Below are 23007 nucleotides of genomic sequence, written 5' to 3'. Positions count from 1 at the left end.
TGTGGCTTGCCGTATTAGTGTCTTACTTTGTAATTCAGGCTGCCTATAGATAGTGTAGGAAAGTGGACTACTAGTGATCGCCGTAGAAATGGCTTGGGCGGGGTAGAGGGACCGAGCTGGGCGCTTGAGATGGCTGTAGAAGGTATCAGTATTCCTATTACCCCCTAGAGAAGAAACAGAAGAACCACTACTATACTCGAGTATCTATTTCTGTATAGCATCTCAGTCTTCACTCTACCTAGAGCCTACTAGGTAGCCACAGTACAACCGTCGCCCCTGGTACAGTACATCCCAGAGTACATATGCAGCTACAATCTAAAGCATACGGCGGCAATATATTGACGTTACTATGCCCAGCCTTCTTTAGGCCCAGCCCAAGCCCACAGCCCCCAAGCCTCTTACAGCCATTACAGCCACTATAACCACTATAGCCACTTACAGCCGCCGACATCCCTCTCATAGTAACCGACATAATGATTTGATCTGCTCTATTACTCTAATGGGGTCTGGTTAGACGACTACTCGCGCTGCCTAATATAATACTCTAGGGGAGGGGCTTCTATTGCTAAAGATTCACATACTACTAACAACTCAAGCTGATAGGACTTCCCACTCTAGTTCCGTCTCTAAGCAGCTACCCTGTTTAGTTGTAGCCCTAAGTGACAGAACGCCTTTGCTTGAACTACAGTTGCTGTAAACACTGATCTATTCTAGACATTATATACACTCTTCTCTAGACTTTAAGGCGGCACGAGAACTAAGCGACTAGACCACTCTACCACCCTACAGCTGCAGTAGTTAGTGGTGGCTGACTTCATACCTGACTACGGAAAGTGCGGGTTAACGTATCGCGTTACCCCAACAAACTCCCAACATCCCTGCTCCTACAGCTCCACCTCCCTTCAATACTGCTCCTACCCACCCCCCCCCAAACATCCAAAAACAGGGATCTACTTTGTAAACCCACCAAAACAACTAGAGCAAGGAAGTACCTTTCCCCAAAGAGCCCATTATTGCTTGCTCCTTCCATCTCTTACCCAAAACCCCCTCTCCCCAATTACTACTCCTACTCCTTCCTTCTCTTCCTCCTCGGCCCATCACAAGCATCATCATCATCATCTATCTGCACTTGATACTGTCAGTGACTATAAACCACCCCCCCCATCTGCCTAGCTTCTCCCCGCTAATACCTGTCTTTCTCTCCAGATCCTGCTAGGAGCTCTCTGAACTGAAGCTTCATTTCCCTCTTGCAAATAGCCTCCACAGCTCTCATCACTCATCACACACACAACAACCTTCACCATGACGGACGTCGTTTCCGAGCTCCCGCACATCAACGACCACCCGCAGCTGAAGAAGGCTACCGTCCAGCCACGCATCGTCAGGTCACCCCCATTCTCCAAAGAGGTCGAGGGCGCCGCGCCTGTTGAGGGCGAGACCCTTCCTCGCCGTAACCCAGACCTCCAGGACCGCCTCGTCACTCGTCCATTCCCCGATGTTGCCACACTCTTCGATGTTGTCAAGGTAGCAGCCCGCAAGTATGGCAACGCAAAGGCCATCGGCACGCGCAAGCTGCTCAAGACCCACAAGGAGACCAAGCGCATCAAGAGGATGATCGATGGCGTTGAGACCGAGCAGGACAAGGTCTGGACATACTTTGAGCTCAGCGGATACACCTACCGCACCTTCATCGAGTACGAGAAGATGGTCATCGACATTGGCGCTGGCCTGAGGAAGCTCGGCATGGTCAAGGACAACCGCGTACACATCTTCGCTGCGACCAGCGCCCACTGGCTGGCCATGTCTCACGGTGCTGCATCGCAATCGATGCCCATCGTCACGGCCTACGATACCCTGGGCGAGGAGGGACTGAAGCACTCTCTGGTGGCCACTGGCGCTAACGCTATCTTCCTTGACCCCCACCTTCTCCTCAACATCGTCAATCCGCTAAAGGAGGCCAAGGAGATCAACCACGTCATCTACAACACCGAGCACGACGTCAACCCAGCACATATCGCGCGCCTGAAGGAGGCCCACCCCCACTTGACCGTTCTCAGCATCGACGAGCTCATCGCGCTGGGCGCAGAGAACCCAGTCGATGCAGTGCCACCCACTCCCGACGACCTCGCCTGTATCATGTACACCTCCGGATCGACGGGCACCCCCAAGGGTGTTCCGTTGAAGCACAAGAACGTCGTTGCCGCACGTAAGTTTCCCCAATCGCTCAGTTTTCACATTGACGTTTGCTAATCCAAGCCTAGTTGCCGGCGTGAACGTTATTATCGAGAGATATATTGGCCCAGGCGACACCCTTCTTGCATACCTCCCACTTGCTCACATTCTTGAGATGGTCTTTGAGAACTCGTGCCTGGGATGGGGTGGAACCATGTGCTACGGCAACCCTAAGACCCTCTCCGATTCCTCTGTCAGGAACTGCAACGGCGACATCCGCGAGTGCAAGCCTACCATTCTCGTTGGAGTACCAGCTGTCTGGGAGACTGTAAAGAAGGGCATTGTCGCCAAGGTCAACGCCGGGAGCCCCATCGTGAAGAACCTGTTCTGGGGAGCCATGTCATTGAAGAGCATGATGATGTCTTACGGCCTCCCGGGCGCCGGCGTCCTCGATGCGGTCGTATTCAAGAAGCTGAAGGAGGCCACTGGTGGCAGACTCCGAATCTGCCTGAACGGCGGTGGGCCAATCTCCAAGGAGACGCAGCGCTTCATCTCCCTCTCGATCAGCCCCATGATCAACGGCTACGGTCTCACCGAGACCTGCGCCATGGGCGCGCTTATGGATCCCATGAAGTGGACCGACTCGGCTCTGGGCGACATCCCCGGCTCCATCGAGATCAAGCTCGTCGACTACCCCGAGGCTGGCTACTTCTCGACCAACAAGCCCTCGCCACAGGGTGAGATCTGGATCCGCGGGAACAGCGTGTTTGAGGAGTACTACAAGAACGAGGAGGAGACCAAGGCGGCCTTTGGCCCCGACGGCTGGTTCAAGACGGGCGACATTGGCGAGTGGGACACCAACGGCCACCTCAACATCGTCGACCGCAAGAAGAACCTGATCAAGACGCTGAACGGCGAGTACATTGCGCTCGAGAAGCTGGAGTCGGTGTACCGCTCGGCGACCGTCGTGGCCAACATCTGCGTCTACGCCGATCAGCAGAAGAGCAAGCCCGTCGCAATCATTGTGCCTGCCGAGCCGGCGCTGAAGAAGCTTGCGGCGTCGATTGGCATCAAGGAGGGCAACCTCGAGCAGCTCGTGCATAATGCTAAGCTGCAGGGTGCGGTGCTCAAGGCGCTGCAGGATGCTGGTCGCTCCGGAGGGTTGTCGGGGATTGAGATTATCAGTGGTGTTGTTATGTCGGATGAGGAGTGGACACCCCAAAACGTAAGTTTTCTATTTACAAATGGACTTTGATTACTGTAGAATGATAAAATACTAACGTATGGGTTTTACAGAACTTCGTCACCTCGGCACAAAAGCTCAACCGTCGCCTCATCGTCGACACATACAAGAAGGACATCGACGCTGCTTACGCGAAGAACAGCTAGGTTTCATAACCTATGCTATGTGTTTGCGTGTTTAGTGGGGATTGGGGTTGAAAAACGTAGTTTTTATTTTTGATACCTTTTGCTTTGAAGGGGGGCAAATTATATATGTTTTGTTTGAATGGGGACGTGGTGGAGGGGGAGGGTCAGTTGGAGGTTGAGTGTCTGAGTGGTGTATACCTAGTTTTCTAACAACTGTTATGAGTGAGGATGGGGAGGGATGCGCTGATGATGGGAGGGGCTAATGAGACGTTTACTTTTTTGATGACTCTTTGTTCGTGCGTTTGATAATTGCCGTCTGTTGTGAAGTAATGGAACCGGACGAACCATCAAAATCATGCAACCACTCTCTCTCTCAAAGGACAATAGTGACAGTACTTATATGAAATTCTTTAAACATCAAACTAAGCTAATTCTACACTCCATTCACAAAATCATTACACTCAGTTCTTCTAAGCTAACTCAACCGCCGCGCTAGCCAGCGCCAACTTGCCCGTCTCCTTGACCTTGGTCTGGAAGATAACCTTATTCCCCTCCTTCCACATCTCCGTAACAAGGGTCTGGCCAGGCGTCACAGTTCCAGCAAAGCGAACCTTGATGTTCTTAAACGCGCCATAGGTCTTGTAGACCGCCTTACCCGCAATACCGAAGAAGCAGAGTCCGTGGAGGATAGGCTCCTTGAAGCCACCCATGGCAGCGAACTCGGGGTCGACGTGAAGAGGGTTGTAGTCACCGCTCAGACGGTAGATAGCAGCCTGCTCCTCGGTGGTCTTCTCCTCGACGACAGCGTCGGGTGCGCGCTTGGGGATGGCGTTAGCGGCGGTGGCGGCACCGCGGTCGCCTGCCTTAGGGTTGCCGCCGAAGCCGCCGGAGCCACGGAGGAAGACGGTCTGCTCGTTGTAGAAGACGTCCTTGCCGGTGGCCTTGTCAACGGTGGTGGTAGCTGACTTGAGGACGGCGGCGGAGCCCTTGTCGACGACCTCGATGAGCTGCGGGTAGGAGACGAGGGTGGCGGAGGTGGGGATGGGGAATTGACGGATCTCGAGGTACTGCTCGCCGTGGAGGAGCATCATGGGGTTGAAGTTGGGGACGATGGCGGAGATGTCGAAGGGGGCCTCGGCGGAGAAGGGGGGGATGACGCCGAATGTTGGGAGGGCCTGGAAGTCCTGCGAGCCTTCGAAGATGTAGGGGAGCTCGGTGCGGAGGGCGCCGATGCCGAGGTTGTAGAGGGAGACGTCGCGCTCTTCGTATTTGAATTCGGTGCCGGTGGCTTTGGCTTTCTTGGCCTCCTCGATGGCGGCGAGGATCTCGGGGTTGGGCTCGGACTTGCGGGCGGGCTTCTTGGCTTTCTACGGAAGGAGAAGTGTTAGATAGTGGTTCTGATCATAAGTTTGACATTTATTTTGACATTGAGTGCGACTAGCTATCGTACAGTACATGAAGCGTCGTAAAGGACAGATACGAAAGACACACGCGCGCGCACAGCGCGCTCACACAAGGACCTAGAAGAGGCTCATACCTTGTTGCTAGACTTGTTCTCCATGTTGGCCATGATGCTCTTGAGGCCATCAGCCGGGCTGTCTGGGTGGTCGGCACGTCCGTCGTCGAAGTTGACAATGCGGGCCCACTCCGCGCGAACGGCCTCAGGGGTAAGGACGACGTCGACGGGGAAGCCGGCACCGCCGGTACGCTGCCAGCGGGTGCTGCCGACCCATCCGGAGCCGACCTCGTAGAGGCCACCGGTTGGGTTGGGGGTCTTGTCGCTGGCGAGCAGGACGACGAGGGGTGCTATGTAGTCGGGCTTGAAGGCCTGGACCATCTCCTCGGGCATGATGGTGCGGGTCATGGCGGTTCCGGCGTTGGGGGCGATGGTGTTGACGTAGATGTTGTACTTGGCACCCTCACGGGCAAGAGCGCGGGAGAAACCAAGGATACCGCATTTCTGTGAATGTTAGGAGGATAACTTGAGGATTAGGGGGGAGATAAGCTTACAGCAGCGGCGTAGTTGGCCTGGCCAAAGTTTCCGTAGATACCGGAGGTGGAGGTAGTGTTAATGACACGTCCGTACTTCTGCTTAAGGAAGTATGGCCATGCGGCCTTGGTGACCTTGTAGGTACCGCGGAGGTGGACATCCATGACTGGGTCCCAGAGCTTGTCATCCATGTTGGCGAAAGCCTTATCCCTCAAGATACCAGCGTTGTTTACGACGACATCAATGCGGCCGAAGGCGTCAATGGCGCCCTTGACAACCTCCTCACCGTTCTCGCAAGGTGCCTTGACACCGACAGCGGTGCCACCGAGCTTCTGGATCTCCTGGACGACGGTGTCTGGGTTGACAAGGTCGTTGATGACGAGCTTAGCGCCGAGCTTGGCGAATGCCAGAGCGTATGCGCGGCCGATACCAGCTCCGGCACCGGTGATGAGGACGACCTTTCCGCTGAAGTCGAGGGCCTCAGCCTTGGGGGCGGAGGGCAGCTTCATAGACTTGTCCAACAAGCTGAGGAAATCGGCGGGGCCAGATGGGTACTCGGCCTCCTTGAAGTTGTTGACATCGTCCCACTTGGCGAGCAGGGCGCCAGCGGTGTAGGAATCATCAGCCTTCAGGAGTGCTCCCGAGGATCTCTCCCAGCGGATCTTAGCGATGTGTCCACCACCGACCTCGAAGATGGAACCGGTCTCCTCGGCATCCTTGTCGACGAGAGTGGCCACGAGCGGCACAACCCACTCCGGCTTGAGGTTTGCGAGCATGTCCGGGGGCATGACGGTCTCGGTCATGCGGGATGCGGCAATTGGCGCAATAACGTTGACCTTGATGTTGTATTTGGCGCCCTCCTTGGCCAGGGTCTCGGTGAAGCCAACCAGGGCAAGCTTGGCGGCGGAGTAGTTGGTCTGGCCGAAGGAGCCAAAGAGACCAGCTGCAGAGGCGGTGTTGATAACACGTCCGTACTTCTGCTTGCGGAAATGCGGCCATGCGGCCCTGGCGCACTTGTATGAGCCCTTAACGTGGACGGCGATAATCAGGTCCCAGTCCTGGTCCTTCATGTTCTTGAAGCTGATATCACGGAGGATACCGGCATTGTTGATGAGGACATCGATGCGGCCGAAAGTGTTGATGGCCGTCTCGATGATCTTCTCACCGTCTGTGACACTGTCGTAGTTGGCAACGGCCTTGCCGCCAGCAGCCTTGATCTCCTCGACAACTACATCAGCAGCCTGGGGGTTGGTCAGCATTCGGCTCGGAGAAGGGGGGAATGGGACATGACGCACTCTTGTGGATGCTCCGCCTTCGCCCTTGAACGATCCGCCCAAGTCGTTCACCACGACGCTGGCACCTCTCGAACCACTGTGACCGGTGTTAGCAAAGGACTGGGAAAAGCGTATGCATTTTTTGGGCCGGAAATTTACAAGAAGGTCGCATATGCCTTTCCAAGGCCTCCACCTGCCCCCGTTACGACCACGACCTGGCCATCGTATCTGATTTCCGACATGTTTCAATGGGTATAGTTGAAACCAGCGTAGGAAGAAACCGGTGTTGGAAGAAGCCGGTGTAGTAAGAAGCTCTTTGAGGGAAGAAGCTCTTTTGAGGGTATAATGAGGAAAGAAAGAGCAGAATAAGACAAGAAATATACTCCGCGGTCTCCGGGAGCGAAGTGTTTATCTACTTGTTCGTTTTCGGCTCGTCGTGGTCGTCCCAGATCACCTCGGCACATGCCTCGGCCAAACCGTTCGGCTGTTGTGATTGGCCGGCTGTTGGGGTCATGACGAAACCTGGGGAAGCTGCGAAATTTAAGCGTTCGCGTTCACATGCCAGCGGTCTCCGAGATAATTTGGAGTTGGAGAAATGCCATGTGCATTATTTTAGGGTCCTATTATTATGTTCCCATAATAATTTCTGACGCTGAACAGTAATCATTTCGGAGTTGGAGAATGAGATCCTGCGACGCTGATGCCGATAATGAGCGTCATGGATCTAGAGTCTCCCAAGGCCGGATCGGAGAGTCGGGGTTCCAGTAGGCTGTTAACCCCGCATTGAGTCCCACCGTCAAGCACGGCAAGTCGAGTCTCTGTCGACGAGCAAACCTTCGTGGAGAGCCGCCAATGGAAAATATGAGAATAGGAATTATGGGCCCTTGAACAGATTGTCAGAATTGTACCATTGAAGCTTCAGGTCAGGAATTGTAACGTTTGGATAAATGCAGAGTCACTGTGGAGCTCACCACTTCTCTCAGACCCTGACAACCCCCGCCTCCATCTCAAACCCCAGCTCCCAACACCACCCTCATAAATGATAACATGGCCGAAATAATAGACGACAAAAGCGCCCACTGCATCCCCTTCATCCTCGCCCGCCATGCCATCCACGCTGCCTCCTCCCCCTCCGCCCCCTTCTTCATAGGCATCAACGGCGTCCAAGGCGTCGGGAAATCCACCCTCGTCTCCCTCCTCCTCTCCACCCTCCACGACGACTGCAACCTTGTGACTGAGATAATCAGCCTCGATGACCTCTATCTCACTCATGCCGACCAAGTTGCCCTAGCAGAAGCCAATCCCTCGAACCCGCTGATCCAGCATCGCGGAGAGCCCGGTATGCCCCTCCCTACCCCTCATCTATCCCCATACTAACAGCCCCAGGAACCCACGACATCCCCCTCGCCCGCTCCCTCTTCACCAATCTCCGCTCCCAGACCGAAACCTCCATCCCCCGCTACGACAAATCCGCCTTCAACGGACAAGGCGACCGCACATCCACCCCCCTCCGTGTCAACGAACCTAGCAAGCGCAAGCTGCAAGTCATAATCCTCGAAGGGTGGTCCGTCGGATTTCGCGCCCTGTCAGACTCCGAGGTCGCCGCCAAGCGCGAGGCGTCGCGTTCGAATCCCGATTCCACATTATGGAAGAACCGGCTCGAGGATTTGTTGTTCGTGAATGATAAGCTCAGGGAGTATGATGTTATGACGGATATGCTGGATGCGTTCATACACCTTGATGCGAGTGAGACGGCGTTTGTGTATGCGTGGCGGAGGGAGCAGGAGGAGGTGTTGAGGAAGGCGAGGGGGGTGGAAAATGCGATGACGGATGAGCAGGTGGTGAAGTTCGTGGATGGGTATTACCCCGCATATGAGCTGTTCACAGAGGAACTGAGGAAGGGGGTGTTTAAGGGGGATGAGGGGAAGAAGGGTAGTCAGCTGAGGCTGATTGTTGGAAGAGATAGACGTGTGCAAGAAGTGCAGCAGATATGATTTCTGATTTGATTGAAAGCTGTAGATAAAGCAAATGGGTATATGATGCAGCAATAGCCCCTCCCTCCTTTTCGCCACCGTTCTGTGCTTGCTCCAGCTAAATTTATGCCATGTCATCTTCAGGCTCTTCCAGTTAAATACATGCCATGTCATCCTCAAGCCCTTCCAGCAAATTGTAAATAACAAAAAGTATCATCCCACAAGCCACTAAATCGGCGTCTTCCCCCTCAACAAGTCATTTCCTCCATCTTTCAAGAAATTCAACGCATCTTCCACACCATCAATCTTATTCCTGACCTCTGCATCCCTCGCAGCAAGCCTCTCCTCAAATTCAGCCGCAATCTTCCGTCTCTCACGTCGAGCATCCGCAACCTTTCCCATTACAGTGCCGAACTGCTTCATGAGCCACTCGCCCGCGTCCTCCCACTCATCGATGGACAGCGTGGCGAGAAACGCCGCTTGATTTTCCGCTGGCGCATTTTGGAACATCTTCATGCGGTCGTCGAGGGGTTTGGAGAGACCTGTCAGTGAGGAGTTTTCGGCTTGGTTTGGATCCTCGTCGAATGGCTGCTTTTCGAGGTCTGCGTATGACATCTCGTAGAGCGTCTTGTGGTCAAAGTCAATGTTGGAAATATCTTCTGCTTGCCGTTTGGAACCCTTCCGGGGATGCTTTCCACCATTACCACCAATTGAGTGTATGGTATCTTCGTCGACTTCAGAGGGAGCAAACGCATCTACCTCCTGCTGATGGTCTCCATCTTTCTGTACTTGGTGCCCACGCCCTGGCATGGTTTTCTGGTTGTAGTTCTTTACAGAGCCATTCGATGCCCGTTTGCCGTTGGAAGGGGCGGTTTCCGTAACAGGTCGCTGCTGTTGCTGCATCTTAGGTTCGAAGCGGCGTGTAATGACCCCTCTCATTGGGATGCTGGCTTGGCTTATCCCCGGCTGTCTGGGATTGGCATTGTGGTATCCGGCCATGTTCTGATCAGCTTCCCCCTCTTCCGGATCACTGTCAGATCGTTGGTCAGATAATCCAACATCTTGATCCTGTCCCTCAACGTGTTGACCTTGCAACTCGTCATCGCTGTAGAAGTGACCGAATGACTTGTCTTTAACAGTGAACAACGAATCAGATCCGAGACTCGATTCAGCCCACATAGATTCTCTTTGGGTATATGCTTGGCCCTGTCCATTGCCTTGAGTTCTGCCTTGAGTAGCAAAACCATTCTGGGCACCAGCCTGTTGCATGGCAAGTGGGGAGGCAGCTCTGGCTGGCCCAGTGACCCCATCTCGAAATGGCACGCCGGGTCCAGAAGTCGACAGGCTCCTCCGACCAGCTGCTGGTCCCGGGGCTTTCAATCCCAGGTCACGGACAGCAGTCTTGCGCTGTTGAATTTCTGCCTGTGACAGAGGCGTCTCGTTCTCGGTGCCGCCATATTGCTGGTGTTTTTTGTTCACGAAGCCCTGTACGCCGCCAGCCATTGGGGCGGTTGCTGTTGGTTGACTATGTCGTCAGGCCGCTTGTTTGATGTATCAATAGGTCGATTTAGAGCTTCAAGCGTCTTGGTGTCTGAAGCTGACGTTTCCTTGCTTGATGGGCCGACTTGGTGAAAGTGTGACCCGCGAGGCTTGGTCCAGAAATCAATTTACGCGTTGGCAAGGCTGAACCAGATCTAACCGAGCACGACGCGTTCTGTGGGCACTATAATATCTACGAAATAAATAATTTTACAGGATTAATAAAATAAACTGCACACCGAGGCCTAATAAATATTCATAATTTACAATAATCCCACCGCCTCAATACCGTCATTTGTACCCTCTACAATTGAGGGGCGGCTACTCAGGGACCATCCCCACTTCATGTGGGGTCGCCATTGAAGAACCCACCTACAATTTTTTCCTTTCACAAAACACCCAACAAGCCCCTCCGCTTCAACAAATCCGGGACAGATGGCCGAGATGGTTATGGCGCCAGGTTAAGGTTATACCTTAATACATGTGATTTATCATATAGTTTCCTGGTCACGAAAGTGGCGTGGGTTCGAGTCCCACTCTGTTCAATATTTTTTTGTTTCTTTTTGATCTTTTGGTCGTGGAGAGAAGGATAGTGTGGATGAAGGTTTTTTTTGGGGGTTTTGATATGTAGGGGGTGGCCCTTTTGAAGCTGGAAGCAATAGACTCATGCTGTCTAGAAGTTCGAGGAGGGGCTGTAGAAAACAGCAGGAACTGTAGATACCAGTGTTCATAGCAACTATAATGCAGAGGCGTTCAATCACAGATCTCCAACCAATTGTCCACTTCCTCAAACCCCAAGAACTGTATAAAAAATCGTTTTATTATCCGTCCCATATAAGAGAACGTCCCGTATCTTTCAGTACAGACACCTGTCAGTCATGGCTTCTAGCCCCCGGCTCAAAAACACCTTAAACCAGTACCCCTCCTTCCCATCCGGATATCGCATGCACAACCAAACAAAACGCCAAATCCCACCCATACCCCCCAGCCCAGACATCCCAATCATCATTCAATAACAAATTCCACCAGCGCATCCAACACACTCTCCGCGCTGGGCCTCGACCGCCACATGCGGCCCACCCACCCATCCTTCGCCGGGTCATACTTCTGCACCAACGTCTTCTTGAGATCCTCATCCCCCCCGCCCTCCTTCTCAAACCACAACCTCTCCGCATCCTCCTTCGCCTTCGTCACCACCACCTCATCATTCTCACAGCGGTACAAATCGCACTTCTCGCACTCCATGCAGCCCTTCCCGCCATTCGGGCGGAAGTGCTCGCAGAAGTGGCGGTAGCCTTCCCCATTCCCAATGTCCTTGCGGCAGACGTAGCACATCTGGTAGCCGCACACGCAGGTCAGCTTGTTGCAGCCTGAGGACTTGACGAAGCTGGTGTTGCAGCGCGGGCAGGTGCGCTTGATGGCTAGGGACATGGCGAGCTCGACTTGGGTGCGGAGTGCAAGGAGGGAGGATTCGTGGCAGATGTGGATGTCGGACCAGGCTTTGGAGCAGGAGATGCAGGAGTAGCGGAGACATGATTCGTTCTGGCATTGGAAACGTAGGCCGCGTTGGTGTCGGCGCACGCGTGTGTAGGATGCCATGATGTGCCGCCGTGCAAAGTTCTGGACCCTGCCGTTGAAGCTTGCCAGGAACGAAATGAGGATGGCGAGTAAAATTAAAGGTATTAAAAAGGGTATCATCCCGATAAAAGGAAAGAAGAGTGCAAAGCCAAACAGCGAAAGGTTGCTGTGCTGACGGAAATTCCAAGCCTTCTGGGTCTCGGGCAGATATATGTCGTCTATTTCGGCGTAGCTGCAGAATGGACATCGAACCAAAGGCAACTGAGATTTGAGGAGAGTGTCCTCTGCCAGTCGTTCGTTGAATTTCCGGATGACATCTACACCTCCTTTTTCTCCTAACAACGCTCTATTGACAAGTTCTTGTGGGATACAGCCATGACACTCGTCCGTTACAGGCGCCAGACATCGGAGGGATCCAAGTTGAGAGTCCACATTACGTGCCCAGCCCTGCCCAAACACAGCTTCCTTGGCGGCATGTCTAATGCACTGGAAGCACACGAAATGTGCACCGTCATTGCAAGCGGAAAGCTCCTCGAACGTTGACGAAGTGTAGCAACACTCGCAATCATGTAATGCTTCGGCCTCTTCAGCTTGTTCAGTGTTGAGTTCGAGCGCGAGTGTATGGTCCTTCTCTATCTGTTCGGCTTGGCTCCGCACCTGAAGTGGCTTGATGAATGATTCAAATAACTCCCTGTCTAACTCCACGCAGCCAGAAGATTTCAGAGTTGGGATAATCGAGCCGAGACCCGTTGAGTGCCAAACAATAAACTGGTTCTGCTCAGGGTTCGCCTTCTTGCGACTAAATATTGCCGTGATAGAGAATCTCCATGACTTTGCATGAAGAGCTGCGAGGGTTGGTCGAGCACGAATGAAAGAATGGTTGTGTTCTGCCAGTACAGCCTTAACCGTGGAGTGAGATAGCCCTTTAAACTCGTTGTATGCAGCATTCTTGACTGCCAGTTTATATGCATCCGTTCTAAACCTCTCTTCTTTCGGCAGCACCTCCACAGTATCTTCAGACGGTTTCTGAGCCGTTTCCTTCCCCAGCACCTTGTATCGTCCCCTGGACCACTTCATCTTATTCTTGATCAACGCCTCCGTAACCACCGCCAGTCTCGACTCCTCATCAAAGCTACTCAGCATCTCTCGAAAGACTTCGACCTGAACATCCGGGAATATCGCAGCCAAGGCGGCAAGGCTGTTATTTAAGTCCGTCAGCTCAGGCGGTTCGGACTCGACATCCTCCAGCTGAGCCTCGCTCGCAATATACGGCGTATCTTCGACAGTCGTAACCGACGATTTCTGCGACGGGCTGGGCGAAGTATCTCCCCCCGGCGATCCAGAAGAGCTCAATCGGCGGTGTCGTCGCTGGTCGTTCCCCGTCTTAAGCAGGCTGGAGAATACCATCATGGCGATCGATGAACATCCCGTTCACATGGTGTTCGCGCCAGTGATAACGAGGCACCCTGCGATCCAGTATGGCGAGTTTGGCAAGGCAGACGGCGAAAATATGTCCTAGCTGGGATTCTGGTGTGTATGTATGTTGGGGCGGGGAGGATTGTTGCTTATTGGACTGGACGCGCAATACGAATGGAAAGGCTGAGGGAACGGCAAATGGGCCGATGGGTGTTACGTGGAGTGCCTTAATCGGCAAGCGGTGGCTGCTGGGATTTGGGAGCCTTGCGGGATAGCGTAGCCCCTCACCTCCAACCGAAATGTTTTTAATTTCAAAACGCTTCCAACACGGGATTCTGCGTCATTAGTTTGCTGGGCATTGCAGTTACATTCATTTATTTTCACTTTATTGTTTATACTTTAACGCCTCTATATTGATCTTTAGCTTAAATATAGATGTTCAGCGTTTCACTTTGAGTGTCTTCACGATATTACCAATACCTTACTGCCAGCACATGAGTGAGGATTTCCATCAGCGAGTACAACAAATCTTCTTTCATCTTTCTAACCTATAGCCCTATGGCTCCCTGCTGTATCTACACAATTATAATTAAGCCATTAAACTTCAAGTGTACAATATTATGGCCTCAGATCCCGAAACTCCGCTCCAACGCCTCCCGAAACATTGCAGAATATGTGACACTCATGCCAGACAAAGGCAAGCGGGTATAGTATAACCCCCTAAACAAAGGCCCATCGCCGATATTAAGCAATAGGCCTATGCTCCCTCTTCATCGCAAGCTCTCCATTCAAACACCACTGTCCATTCGGTTGTCTTCTCCATAAAAGGAGCTTCCCATCATCCCCAGTCGTCCCCAACATCTGTCCATCATCGTCGAATTGGCAGCGCCACACAGGGCCATGATGGCCGTCGAGTTTCGTCATCTCCTTGACGGTATGCGGAACTTGACCAGCCAGAGATACCCCCCCGGACTGCCTATTCCCACCCGGACCAGACCTCACAGTAGCCAGACCAGCCCCAATCCCCGATGGACCATTCTTTAGCTCAACACTCATCCGTGAAGGATTCCCCCCCTTATTAGAAGGATACGCCCCATACGGCGCATCCGTCGCCTCCTGTCCCTCCTTAGGCGGCGTCCGCACCTCAAACACTCTTACTATCCCGTCCTTACACACAGTAGCGCATATATCATAGCCCCTGATACTCCCAGCCGCCCAAGCAACATCCCTCACCAAGCTTTTATGATCCGGCAAATCCGCAGCGCGATAAAATTCCCTGCTGCTCCCCGACCCTAAACTCACATCATGAGAGATCACCTTTGTGCGCCAGATCCGGGCTGTGTTCATACCAGCAACAATAAGCGATAAGGAGTCCCGCGGCACACCCTCGCGGATGGCATTATATGACGGCTCGAGATTAGGGTCGAAGGAGACTTTGAACGCCACCTCCTCTCCTCTAGCCGGCTTTTCGCAGACGAGGAATTGATCGATCTGTGTCCAGCTCGTCATATTCTCCGGCTCGTCATTCTCATACACCGTCAAGAGGGCGTCGCGATCAAGCAGGGCTAGGAATGTATGACGCAGCTCCGGGTTGTGCTTCACATCGAAAGAGAGGAACGGCGCTCTCGACGCAGATCGCAATTCGTAAATCGGGCGATTCGCTTTTGAATTAAACCTCCTCCCATTAAGCGGAGGGATCGTAGGATCTTCAGCCCACAACCTGAACTTCCCATCCGTCGATATTGAGCCTAGCATATTCGGATGTATAGTCGGCGGCAACCAATGCAACTACACCAAGACCATCAGTATCAGTATCAGCCACCCACCCCACCCCACCCACTCCCATCAAGCATCTCCCCAAAACTCACCTCCAAAACCTCCGCATTATGCGCCGCCCACGTATCACAAAGCCCCCAACTCCCATTCCTCAACCGATCAAACACCTTGATTTTCCCATCCGCGGACCCCAGCGCAAATCTCGTGCCGTAGCTGTTAAAAGCAGACGCCTCGACCATATCCTTGTGTCCGTGCTGCTGGATCGAGAAGCCGGTTGGCTCACCGAATAGATCTTCTCCCATCGCTGCTGCTGCTGGTGTCATTTGCGCCCTGGTGCGCTGGAGAGCGCGGAGTTTGTTGGTTGCACAATAAGGTTACGCCCCTCGCGTGACGTGGGTGTGGTAAGTGGTGAGGCGGCTGAACTGGGCCGATAGCGCGCGAGGCTGAACAATGAGTCCAATCCGCCGCGTCGGCGCGTGCACGAGGCTGAGAAAGCCACGTCGTCCTGGAAATAAGCTGGGCCGTTCTTTATCACATTACATCGCATTTCCCAATCTCCAGCAGAGCAGAGCAAAAGAAATAGAGTCGTCGCATCACTAATCCACTACAACATACAATGCGCCACTAGCCTTCCTCAGCAATGCCACCACCCTCCACCCTCTCCCTCCCCGAGCAACTCTCCCTGCTCTCCCTCTTCCTCTGCTCCATCGCTGTAGTCGGCAACACCTTCCACGGCGATGGCGAGCCCCTCATCGCCTCCCTCGCCTTCAGCGGCATGGCCTTCAGCGCCACCTACGCCATGATCCGGTGGCTGGGTCCTACATTCATGAAAGCGGGATTGAGGGGGAAGGATCTGAGTAAAGTTCACAAGAAGGAGATTCCGGAGACGATGGGAGCGGTGTGCGCGGTGGTGTATTTGTTGGTGGCGATTGTGTTTATTCCGTTCCCGTTTTATAAGGATATTGTGGCGGCGACGTCGGGGGGGGGAAATAGGGATGTTGTGGTTGAGGTGGTGAATATCGAGACTGGGAGATTCCTCCACCGATTCCCTCACAACAAGGTGTGTTATCACCCCGCCCGCCCCCTTTTCCAACAACCCTCAGAACAAACCCCCCACTAACACACACCCCTAGCTAGCATCCTACCTCTCCGCCCTCCTCTCCCTCCAATCCGTCGTCATCCTCGGCATCGGCGACGACCTCTTCGACATCCGATGGCGCCACAAATTCTTCATCCCCGCCTTCGCCTCAATCCCCATCCTAATCGTCTACTTCGTCGATTTCGGCGTAACCCACGTCGTCGTCCCCACGCCCCTTCGCCCTTACCTCGGCGAGCTGCTTAATTTGGGGTGGGGGTACTACCTCTACATGGCCGCGATCGCTATTTTTGCTCCAAACAGCATTAACATCCTCGCGGGGATAAACGGGATCGAAGTCAGCCAATCCCTCGTCATCGCTGGGCTGCTCGCCGGGAACGACATCTTGTACCTCCTCCCCCCTTCTCCACCACTTCATCCAGCCACAGACTCGCATCTGTTGTCGCTCTACCTCCTTCTCCCTTTCATCGGCGTGTCCCTAGCGCTGTGGACGCAGAACAAGTACCCCGCTAAGGTGTTCGTGGGGGACACGTACTGTTATTTTGCCGGGACTGTATTCGCTGCCTGTGCGATCCTGGGGCATTTCTCAAAGACGCTGCTGTTGCTTTTGCTGCCGCAGATTGCGAATTTCATATACTCCGCTCCCCAACTCTTCCGGTTGATCGCGTGTCCGAGGCACAGATTGCCGCGGTTTAATGCGCGTTCTGGACTCCTTGAACCTTCCGTGACGCCGTGGACGCGGGAGCCTAATAGGTTGCAGAGTTTGTTGATTTCGGTGCTGGAGAAGGTGGGATGTCTGGGAGTCAACCGCGACGAAGATGGAAAGGTGAGGGAGACGACCAATATGACGATCCTGAACCTCTGGCTGGTGTGGAGGGGGCCGTTGAGGGAGGATAGGTTGTTGAATGAGATTGTGTGTATGCAGGTGATTGTTGGGTTGGGCGGGTTGTTTGTGAGGCATAAGGCGGCGTTGTTGATTTTTACGGTGGATAATTTGTAGAAAAGGGGGTGGGCGGGGTGTAGTTTATAGAAAAGGGGGAGAAAAGGGGAGGAGGCTGTAGATTTTTAGAGTTCTCCCAGGAGAGGGGGAGGGGGATGTATATATATAGCTTGACGCTTTTCCCAGTATCACTGTCTGTAGTGTTATACCCATCATAAACCACCGCGCCAATATACGCATACTGTACCATTCTCACCTTACTTCCCATCATCTCACATCATATTATCACAATCACATTCACAACACACACACACAGCAGCATAAATTAACAAGGCTCTTATTCAACCTTTCCACACACCAGCCAGCCAGCTCGCCGACAATCCCAGCCGCCGCCAGCCTAGCCTATGTAACATACAACGAGGTCCCTGATACCCCCCATCCGCGCACCCACCCCTATCCCATCACACGCCTCACTCCTCACTCATACCGCCCCCAATCCCATAATTTCCCCATCCGATCCCAAACCCCGTAAAAGAACGCCATAAAAAACATAACCCCCCCTTTTTCAAATACAGAGGGTGGGTGTAAAAAAAAACGGTAGAATAGTAGAAAGAACTCCCCCCCCAACGATTTTTGCCATTGCCATTGCCATTGCCAAACAGGTGTGTACAAGCCCACACAACAACACTCGCACAGAAGCTGGCGCAGAAGAAAAACAACAAAAACAATCCCTCCTCCCGCCTCCTTCATCATAAAATAAAAAAGAGTAATAAAAAAGGAATACACATCCCCGCAGGAGTGAGTGAGTTTCCCTAGCAATTATCATAAAAGAAAATAGAATGAACTTCAATATTCCCATTTGTTATTGTTATTACACAGCCGCCGTCGCCGCGTTGTCGTTGCCGCTGGTGGTGGTATCACCGTTGCTCAATGTCTTATCATCCGTCGTCGTGGTATCCTTGGCAGGTTCAGAAATTTGTGGTTCGCTAGCCTTTGCGTCTGTTGCTGCTGCAGGAGTAGGAGTGGGAACAGGAACAGGCGTCTCAGACACCCCCTTCTGCTCACCATCTCCCACCAGCGCTGCTGACGCATCCTTAGTCTCCGTCGGTGGCGGAGGAGGGAGGCTCTTCGACTCCTGCTCCACTGGCTCGGCTTTCGGCAGCTCAGCTTGTGCAGACTCAGTTTGCGCTGGTTCAGCCTTTGACAATTCAACCTTCGGCGTTTCCGATTTCGACGCCTCAGGCAGCTTCTTCCGCATAGCATTATACGCACTAAGACTAAGCTTCTTCTTAATCGGCGGCGGATGCTGCCCCACGCTACTCAGCACAGACGGCGAAAAAGCAGATGGATAACTCGTCCCCATAGGTGACTGCGCAATCGACCCCGCGGGGGAGTAAAGCGGGAACGGCGTACTCGCAGTCGATGGACTGGCCACGGCAGCAGCAGCAGCAGCGGAGAAGGGCGTTGCGGAGGCAGGCATCTGGATTTTGAGATCCGGGGATTTCTGGTCGGCGGGGATACTGGCCGTTGCCGGTGGCGGCGGGTGGAGCACCCCTGGCCATGTCGGCGGAGGTGCTTTGGCTGCCTCGGGGGAGGCGGAGGGCGCGTCTGGCATCGGCACATCGGCCGCCCCTTCGGCATGGTCAGCGACGGACTTGCCGTCTTCTGAGCCGGGGGGCTCCACTGAGCCGACGCCGACTCTGACGCCGTTCGCAAGCGGGACACCCTCCGGCTTTGGAGCGGTTTTGGCTTCAGGGCTCGGAGGGTGACTGCCCGCCGTCGACTCGACGCCTTCCATCCGTGACATTTCCATTTGCGACATTAGAGATGCGATCCGGGATTCTTGTACCGCGAAAGCCTTTCTTTGATTCTCCACTAAGCGTCGGCTAAGCGGGACAAACTTCTTCTTTGGCTTTGGTGTCTGGGTATACCACGCATCTGGTTCCGGATCGGTCTGAGTATCCGCATCGACATAATTCGACTTCCGTACAGGTGACAGCTGCCGCGACCGAGCTGGAACGGATCCATATCGCGATGCAGGTTTCGATGACGCTGCCCCCATCGTCTTTGGCGATACTTCTGTTGTCGGAGATTCCGAAGGATGTCTGGAGTGTCTGTTCTTATCCTTCTGGAACTGTGTCGTACCATTCGCCTGCATCGAAGTGGATATGGACGTATTCGTACGCGAGACAGATTTGTGCTTTGTTCGTTGATTAGGCGGGTGCCCATTGGCTGGTGTCGGAAGTATCGGCCCATCAGACCCGCGCTTCTTCTTCCTAGGCGGCTGCTTATCCATCTGCTCAAAGGTCTTCTCGATATCGGCAAGCTTCCTCTTATCACGATCCGAAACAAGTTCAGTCCCGTTTGCATCGAGCCCAGCGGTTAACGGCGTCATGTCGCGACTACGTGGTTTGATCGAACCAGACGCGGAGCGGCTGTCATCTTCTGCATCATAGACCTCTTGCCTGCCTTCACTCGCATCGCGGCTGTTCGTGGCATGGCCAGTGCTTATGGGAGAGACATGTTGCTTTGGCTTCCGTTGCTTCTTGGGTTTCGTGGGTTGTGTTTGCACCTGCTGCAGCTTGCTTCGGAAGTTGCGATGGAAACGAACAAAGGCGCAATCGTTACCTGCGTCACAAGCACAGCCGCCGTAATCCGAAAGGACGCTAGTTATTAAGTCGCTGAGCTCGTCGTATTCCTGCTCTGTAATTTCTGGCTCAGTGCCATTGTCGTCTTCGATTCCTAGAAGGTGCACGAAGCGCTTGCCGTTCCTGAATTTGAAGTCCCATCCTAGTGTTATCTGGGCATTGGCAGCCAGTGGTTGTTCAGTCTGGAAGCAGAAATGGTATTCGGATCCATTGGTGATGTAGGTTTCCAATATCGAGTTCGGGCGACAACTTCGTCGCACGTATCGGCATTGTGTCCCCTCCTTTCTTGTGTCGATGTATAGTGGGAGGTGAGGGTGGAAGAAGACGAATGGAGGTGGATGGCATAGTTTAGTATACGTCTCCCCCTCCAGCTCGACGAAGGTGCTTTGGAATCCGACAAGCCCCTTCAATTCACCGATGATCGTCTCCTTCTGTCGGAGAGTTTCCGAAACCGTCAGGTAGCGCAATTGTAACTCGGGTTTCGTGGAGATTGTTTTGGAATTGACCTGCAATTTCGGCCTCGGATAGTTGTCGAAGTCGACTTCGGGTTTTATTGTCCGGAATACGTCCTGGGAATTTTGGATGCCGACATCCTCCTGGAGCTTCTGGGGATCGCGAAGCCAATTCGACATGGAATCGGTGACGGCTAAGCTCGCGAACGAGTTCGCCTGGAGATCTTGCGGCCCAGGATCATTCTCGCAGAGGTCCTGGAACTGCTTGGAGTATGTGTGTATTATGAAGTCTTGTGGTAAATCCGGTGGTGTGGTGGCCGGACTCAGAGGGTGCGCGTGGGAATGATTGCGTGAGTGGTTCGACGGGCTTCGCTTGGCCGCGCTGATGGATTGTTGTGATCGTTGATGAGATTTCGGTTTTTTCGCATGCGAGGTGTGATCATGCGGGCTGCCGGCCTTCGCGCCATGATGCGGATCGTGGTCGTGAATGCCATTGGTCACGACGTCGGATGGCTTCGGCTTCTTCTTGTGGCTCTTGGAGGGAGGGCGTTTGGTCTTCTTGTCGACGTCGTCCTGTCGCAGCTTGTCCTGGCGCTGCTCGCGTTGGCGCTCGTGCGCCTTCCTGCGGTCCAAGGGCCGCGGGTCACAGTCGGCGCAGAAGTGGCTGAAGTCATCGCGTGAGGCCTCCTCGACGTTACCAGGGTAGAAGCATTCGATGTGTTGCCACGTATCGCATCGCTCGCAGTAGATGGTGTTGCCGTCGTCGTCCGAGTAGTCGCAGATGCACTTGATGGTGTATGGCTCCTCGTCTACAGAGTCGGTGGCGGCGCCCGGCGCGCTTCGAGGGTTGGCCGTGACGGGAGACTGCGAAACGGGCTGACTCTGCGCGATCGGCGGTGGTATGGAAAAGGTCCTTTCTGTCATAATCTAGCAGAAGCCTCGAGGTGGCTCCAGCTACAGGAAAGGGTCAAGATGTGGGTTCACTTATGCTTTAGTCTGAGTCGCATGACGACGAGCGCAGCAGAGGTGAACTCGTAAGAGATCGAGACCCGTGTCGCAATGTAGTATAGGTATGGACAATCGGTATAGGAGATCTCTGTCAACCGATGGAGATGTTTGTTGACAGAGTATCGAGCGCTCTGGTTTCGTCTCGCGTCGTGTCCTTCGGGGAGGAGTGGACTCGAGTTAAGAAAAGAGCGGCGAAGAGGACGACAGTGAGGTGTGCACAATCCACTTATTTGTCAACAGACGACACGTCTGAAGAGTATTATGCAGACGTGCAGACTATCATTGAAAAGAATGGTATGGTCGAATGCTCGAAGAGAAGTGGTGGCGCAGAAGGAGTCGACGGTGGTTGTGTCGTTCTTTTTTTCGCGACGAAGGCGTTTCGATGTTTGGGGGGTGGCGGGTTGGTGATCGAAGAGGATGGTGTTTCGTTGAACGTAGATGAGCGCAATGGCGAGTAAGAAAAGGATGCGGCCGTTAGAGAGAAGTCGATGATGGTGATTGTATCGTGTGGAAAAGTAGAAGGAGTGTGAAGTTGAAGATTGGTGAAGGAGTTTGGGGGGGGAGAGAGGAAGAGGGAGGAGAGGAGAGGGTGCGAGAGGGAAGAGTAGTGTAGAGGTAAGAGACGAGGAGGAGGAGGAGGAGAGACAGAGACAGACACCCACCCACAGACAGAGAGAGAGAGCGAACGAGAGCGTGTTCGAGAGTAGAAAGTACTGAGCGCAAGTACAGAGTACAAGGATCAACAGGGAGTAAAAAGAGGCCAAGACCACTAAATAACCACTAAACAGACAGTGAAATTTAGTGGAGGTTAGTGGTCTCCAGGGTAGATTAGAGGTAGACAGTACCTCTGTGCTCACTGTGGTCAGTGCTGAGCGCAGCCAGTGCAGCCAGAGTTTAGGAGCACAATCGCCTACCGTAGTTTGAGTAGAAGTAGCATGGTACAAGATATCAGTAGGGTGGTTGGGTAGCCATCCCATGTACATCCTCGTACTGTAGGTACATGTAGACCATAGGCGATGTGGGATTTGGGAGGGGGCGCGACTGGGAATTTGGGGGGTGGATGGATGGTGGATGGATGGTGGATGGGGGGTGGGATGAGGGGGAGCGAAAAGGCTGAAAAGCGCATTTCTCGCTATCTGCGTCTCTTGCTGCGACTGCGATTGGTCGAACACCGAACCAGAGTAGGTGTTTTACCTGATCCGGTTAGTATGGATGGTGGCTTGACTGTAGTAGACTAGTACAAGTACGGCACTAGTCTAGTAGGGTAGTGCGAGTCTCGTATCCACACCGGCTTTGGACTTTGTTGTGAGTGGTGGAGGTGGTCTGTGTCGGTCGCCGTAGTATCCTTCTGCCTACACCTGTTCTACGTTAGTATGAGATTTTGGTGGTGGTAGGGTGGTCGCGTATGGTGGTAGAGAGGGCGGGATTGGGGGATTGGGGATGGGAACGGGGGGAAGGAAAGAGCGGAGAGGAGCCTGGGAGCCTGGATGCCTGCTTATCCTCATCACCACCACCGTGTTCCCTGTACGCGTCGGATAGTCCACACAACTGCGCCCTACACAGAACACGGTACGCAGAACACAGTCCGCAGCTACTCGCGTGTGCAATGAGGGATCGGCGTTTTGAGAGGAGGCCGAGGATATGGCGAGAGGGGGGACAAGATAAGGGATAAAGAGAGAATGAGAACGAGGAGGAGACAGCATCGGCGACAAGGACAATAAGAGAAAGGGAAGGAGGAAGAGGAAGAGGAAGAGGAAGAGTGCTCTTACAACCACCG

At 53.6% G+C, this 23007-nt stretch overlaps 8 protein-coding genes across 8 annotated transcripts; 3 read left to right on the top strand and 5 right to left on the bottom strand.

The window, feature by feature from the left end:
- The first annotated feature begins 858 nt into the window (after positions 1 to 858).
- FAA4 (long-chain fatty acid-CoA ligase) lies at positions 859 to 3933 on the top strand. Its single transcript, XM_018276937.2, has 4 exons — positions 859 to 1137; positions 1207 to 2206; positions 2262 to 3397; positions 3469 to 3933. Exons 2-4 carry the CDS (start codon positions 1303 to 1305, stop codon positions 3559 to 3561), a joined length of 2133 nt encoding a protein of 710 aa, XP_018128648.1. The 5' UTR covers positions 859 to 1137; positions 1207 to 1302; the 3' UTR covers positions 3562 to 3933.
- On the bottom strand, positions 3929 to 7281 carry FOX2 (bifunctional hydroxyacyl-CoA dehydrogenase/enoyl-CoA hydratase fox2). The gene is made up of 5 exons (XM_018276936.2): positions 6964 to 7281; positions 6826 to 6901; positions 5551 to 6771; positions 5078 to 5500; positions 3929 to 4907 (listed from the first exon to the last, which is right to left on the bottom strand). Exons 1-5 carry the CDS (start codon positions 7044 to 7046, stop codon positions 4011 to 4013), a joined length of 2700 nt encoding a protein of 899 aa, XP_018128649.1. The 5' UTR covers positions 7047 to 7281; the 3' UTR covers positions 3929 to 4010.
- Positions 7282 to 7395: 114 nt separating this feature from the next.
- VE01_07501 (uncharacterized protein) lies at positions 7396 to 8891 on the top strand. Its single transcript, XM_018276935.2, has 2 exons — positions 7396 to 8143; positions 8191 to 8891. The coding sequence occupies exons 1-2, from the start codon at positions 7852 to 7854 to the stop codon at positions 8796 to 8798; spliced, it is 900 nt and encodes a 299-aa protein (XP_018128653.1). The 5' UTR covers positions 7396 to 7851; the 3' UTR covers positions 8799 to 8891.
- Positions 8789 to 10414, bottom strand: VE01_07500 (uncharacterized protein). The gene has a single exon (XM_018276934.2). The coding sequence runs from the start codon at positions 10278 to 10280 to the stop codon at positions 9006 to 9008; it is 1275 nt and encodes a 424-aa protein (XP_018128654.1). The 5' UTR covers positions 10281 to 10414; the 3' UTR covers positions 8789 to 9005.
- Positions 10415 to 10509: 95 nt separating this feature from the next.
- VE01_07498 (uncharacterized protein) lies at positions 10510 to 13511 on the bottom strand. The gene has a single exon (XM_018276933.2). It carries the CDS (start codon positions 13302 to 13304, stop codon positions 11322 to 11324), a length of 1983 nt encoding a protein of 660 aa, XP_018128720.2. The 5' UTR covers positions 13305 to 13511; the 3' UTR covers positions 10510 to 11321.
- A 320-nt stretch (positions 13512 to 13831) lies between these two features.
- Positions 13832 to 15474, bottom strand: SEH1 (epoxide hydrolase, soluble (sEH)). Its single transcript, XM_018276932.2, has 2 exons — positions 15179 to 15474; positions 13832 to 15098 (listed from the first exon to the last, which is right to left on the bottom strand). Exons 1-2 carry the CDS (start codon positions 15407 to 15409, stop codon positions 14055 to 14057), a joined length of 1275 nt encoding a protein of 424 aa, XP_018128721.1. The 5' UTR covers positions 15410 to 15474; the 3' UTR covers positions 13832 to 14054.
- A 147-nt stretch (positions 15475 to 15621) lies between these two features.
- ALG7 (tunicamycin resistance protein) lies at positions 15622 to 17182 on the top strand (the record flags this gene model as incomplete). The annotated part of the gene is made up of 2 exons (XM_018276931.2): positions 15622 to 16146; positions 16220 to 17182. Exons 1-2 carry the CDS (start codon positions 15727 to 15729, stop codon positions 17180 to 17182), a joined length of 1383 nt encoding a protein of 460 aa, XP_018128655.1. The 5' UTR covers positions 15622 to 15726.
- A 274-nt stretch (positions 17183 to 17456) lies between these two features.
- VE01_07495 (uncharacterized protein) lies at positions 17457 to 22227 on the bottom strand. The gene has a single exon (XM_018276930.2). The coding sequence runs from the start codon at positions 21144 to 21146 to the stop codon at positions 17994 to 17996; it is 3153 nt and encodes a 1050-aa protein (XP_018128722.1). The 5' UTR covers positions 21147 to 22227; the 3' UTR covers positions 17457 to 17993.
- Between the last annotated feature and the right edge of the window lie 780 nt (positions 22228 to 23007).

The sequence above is a fragment of the Pseudogymnoascus verrucosus genome, assembly GCF_001662655.1.
Source record: "Pseudogymnoascus verrucosus strain UAMH 10579 unplaced genomic scaffold scaffold_34, whole genome shotgun sequence".
Classification (NCBI taxonomy): Eukaryota; Fungi; Ascomycota; class Leotiomycetes; order Thelebolales; family Thelebolaceae; genus Pseudogymnoascus; species Pseudogymnoascus verrucosus.
Note: the sequence above shows the minus strand (reverse complement) of the source record. Positions and strands in the feature narration are given on the sequence as shown.

Bases quoted from the DNA above. Each gene is read 5' to 3' on its own strand.
- FAA4 (XM_018276937.2), top strand. From the start codon at position 1,303: ATGACGGACGTCGTTTCCGAGCTCCCGCACATCAACGACCACCCGCAG. The intron at 2,207-2,261 runs GTAAGTTTCCCC...ATCCAAGCCTAG, and splicing joins CAAGAACGTCGTTGCCGCAC to TTGCCGGCGTGAACGTTATT. The intron at 3,398-3,468 runs GTAAGTTTTCTA...TGGGTTTTACAG, and splicing joins AGGAGTGGACACCCCAAAAC to AACTTCGTCACCTCGGCACA.
- FOX2 (XM_018276936.2), bottom strand. From the start codon at position 7,046: ATGTCGGAAATCAGATACGATGGCCAGGTCGTGGTCGTAACGGGGGCA. The intron at 5,501-5,550 runs GTAAGCTTATCT...TAACATTCACAG, and splicing joins AGGCCAACTACGCCGCTGCT to AAATGCGGTATCCTTGGTTT. The intron at 4,908-5,077 runs GTATGAGCCTCT...CTCCTTCCGTAG, and splicing joins AGAACAAGTCTAGCAACAAG to AAAGCCAAGAAGCCCGCCCG.
- VE01_07501 (XM_018276935.2), top strand. From the start codon at position 7,852: ATGGCCGAAATAATAGACGACAAAAGCGCCCACTGCATCCCCTTCATC. The intron at 8,144-8,190 runs GTATGCCCCTCC...TAACAGCCCCAG, and splicing joins CCAGCATCGCGGAGAGCCCG to GAACCCACGACATCCCCCTC.
- VE01_07500 (XM_018276934.2), bottom strand. From the start codon at position 10,280: ATGGCTGGCGGCGTACAGGGCTTCGTGAACAAAAAACACCAGCAATAT.
- VE01_07498 (XM_018276933.2), bottom strand. From the start codon at position 13,304: ATGATGGTATTCTCCAGCCTGCTTAAGACGGGGAACGACCAGCGACGA.
- SEH1 (XM_018276932.2), bottom strand. From the start codon at position 15,409: ATGACACCAGCAGCAGCAGCGATGGGAGAAGATCTATTCGGTGAGCCA. The intron at 15,099-15,178 runs GTGAGTTTTGGG...GTCTTGGTGTAG, and splicing joins ATAATGCGGAGGTTTTGGAG to TTGCATTGGTTGCCGCCGAC.
- VE01_07495 (XM_018276930.2), bottom strand. From the start codon at position 21,146: ATGACAGAAAGGACCTTTTCCATACCACCGCCGATCGCGCAGAGTCAG.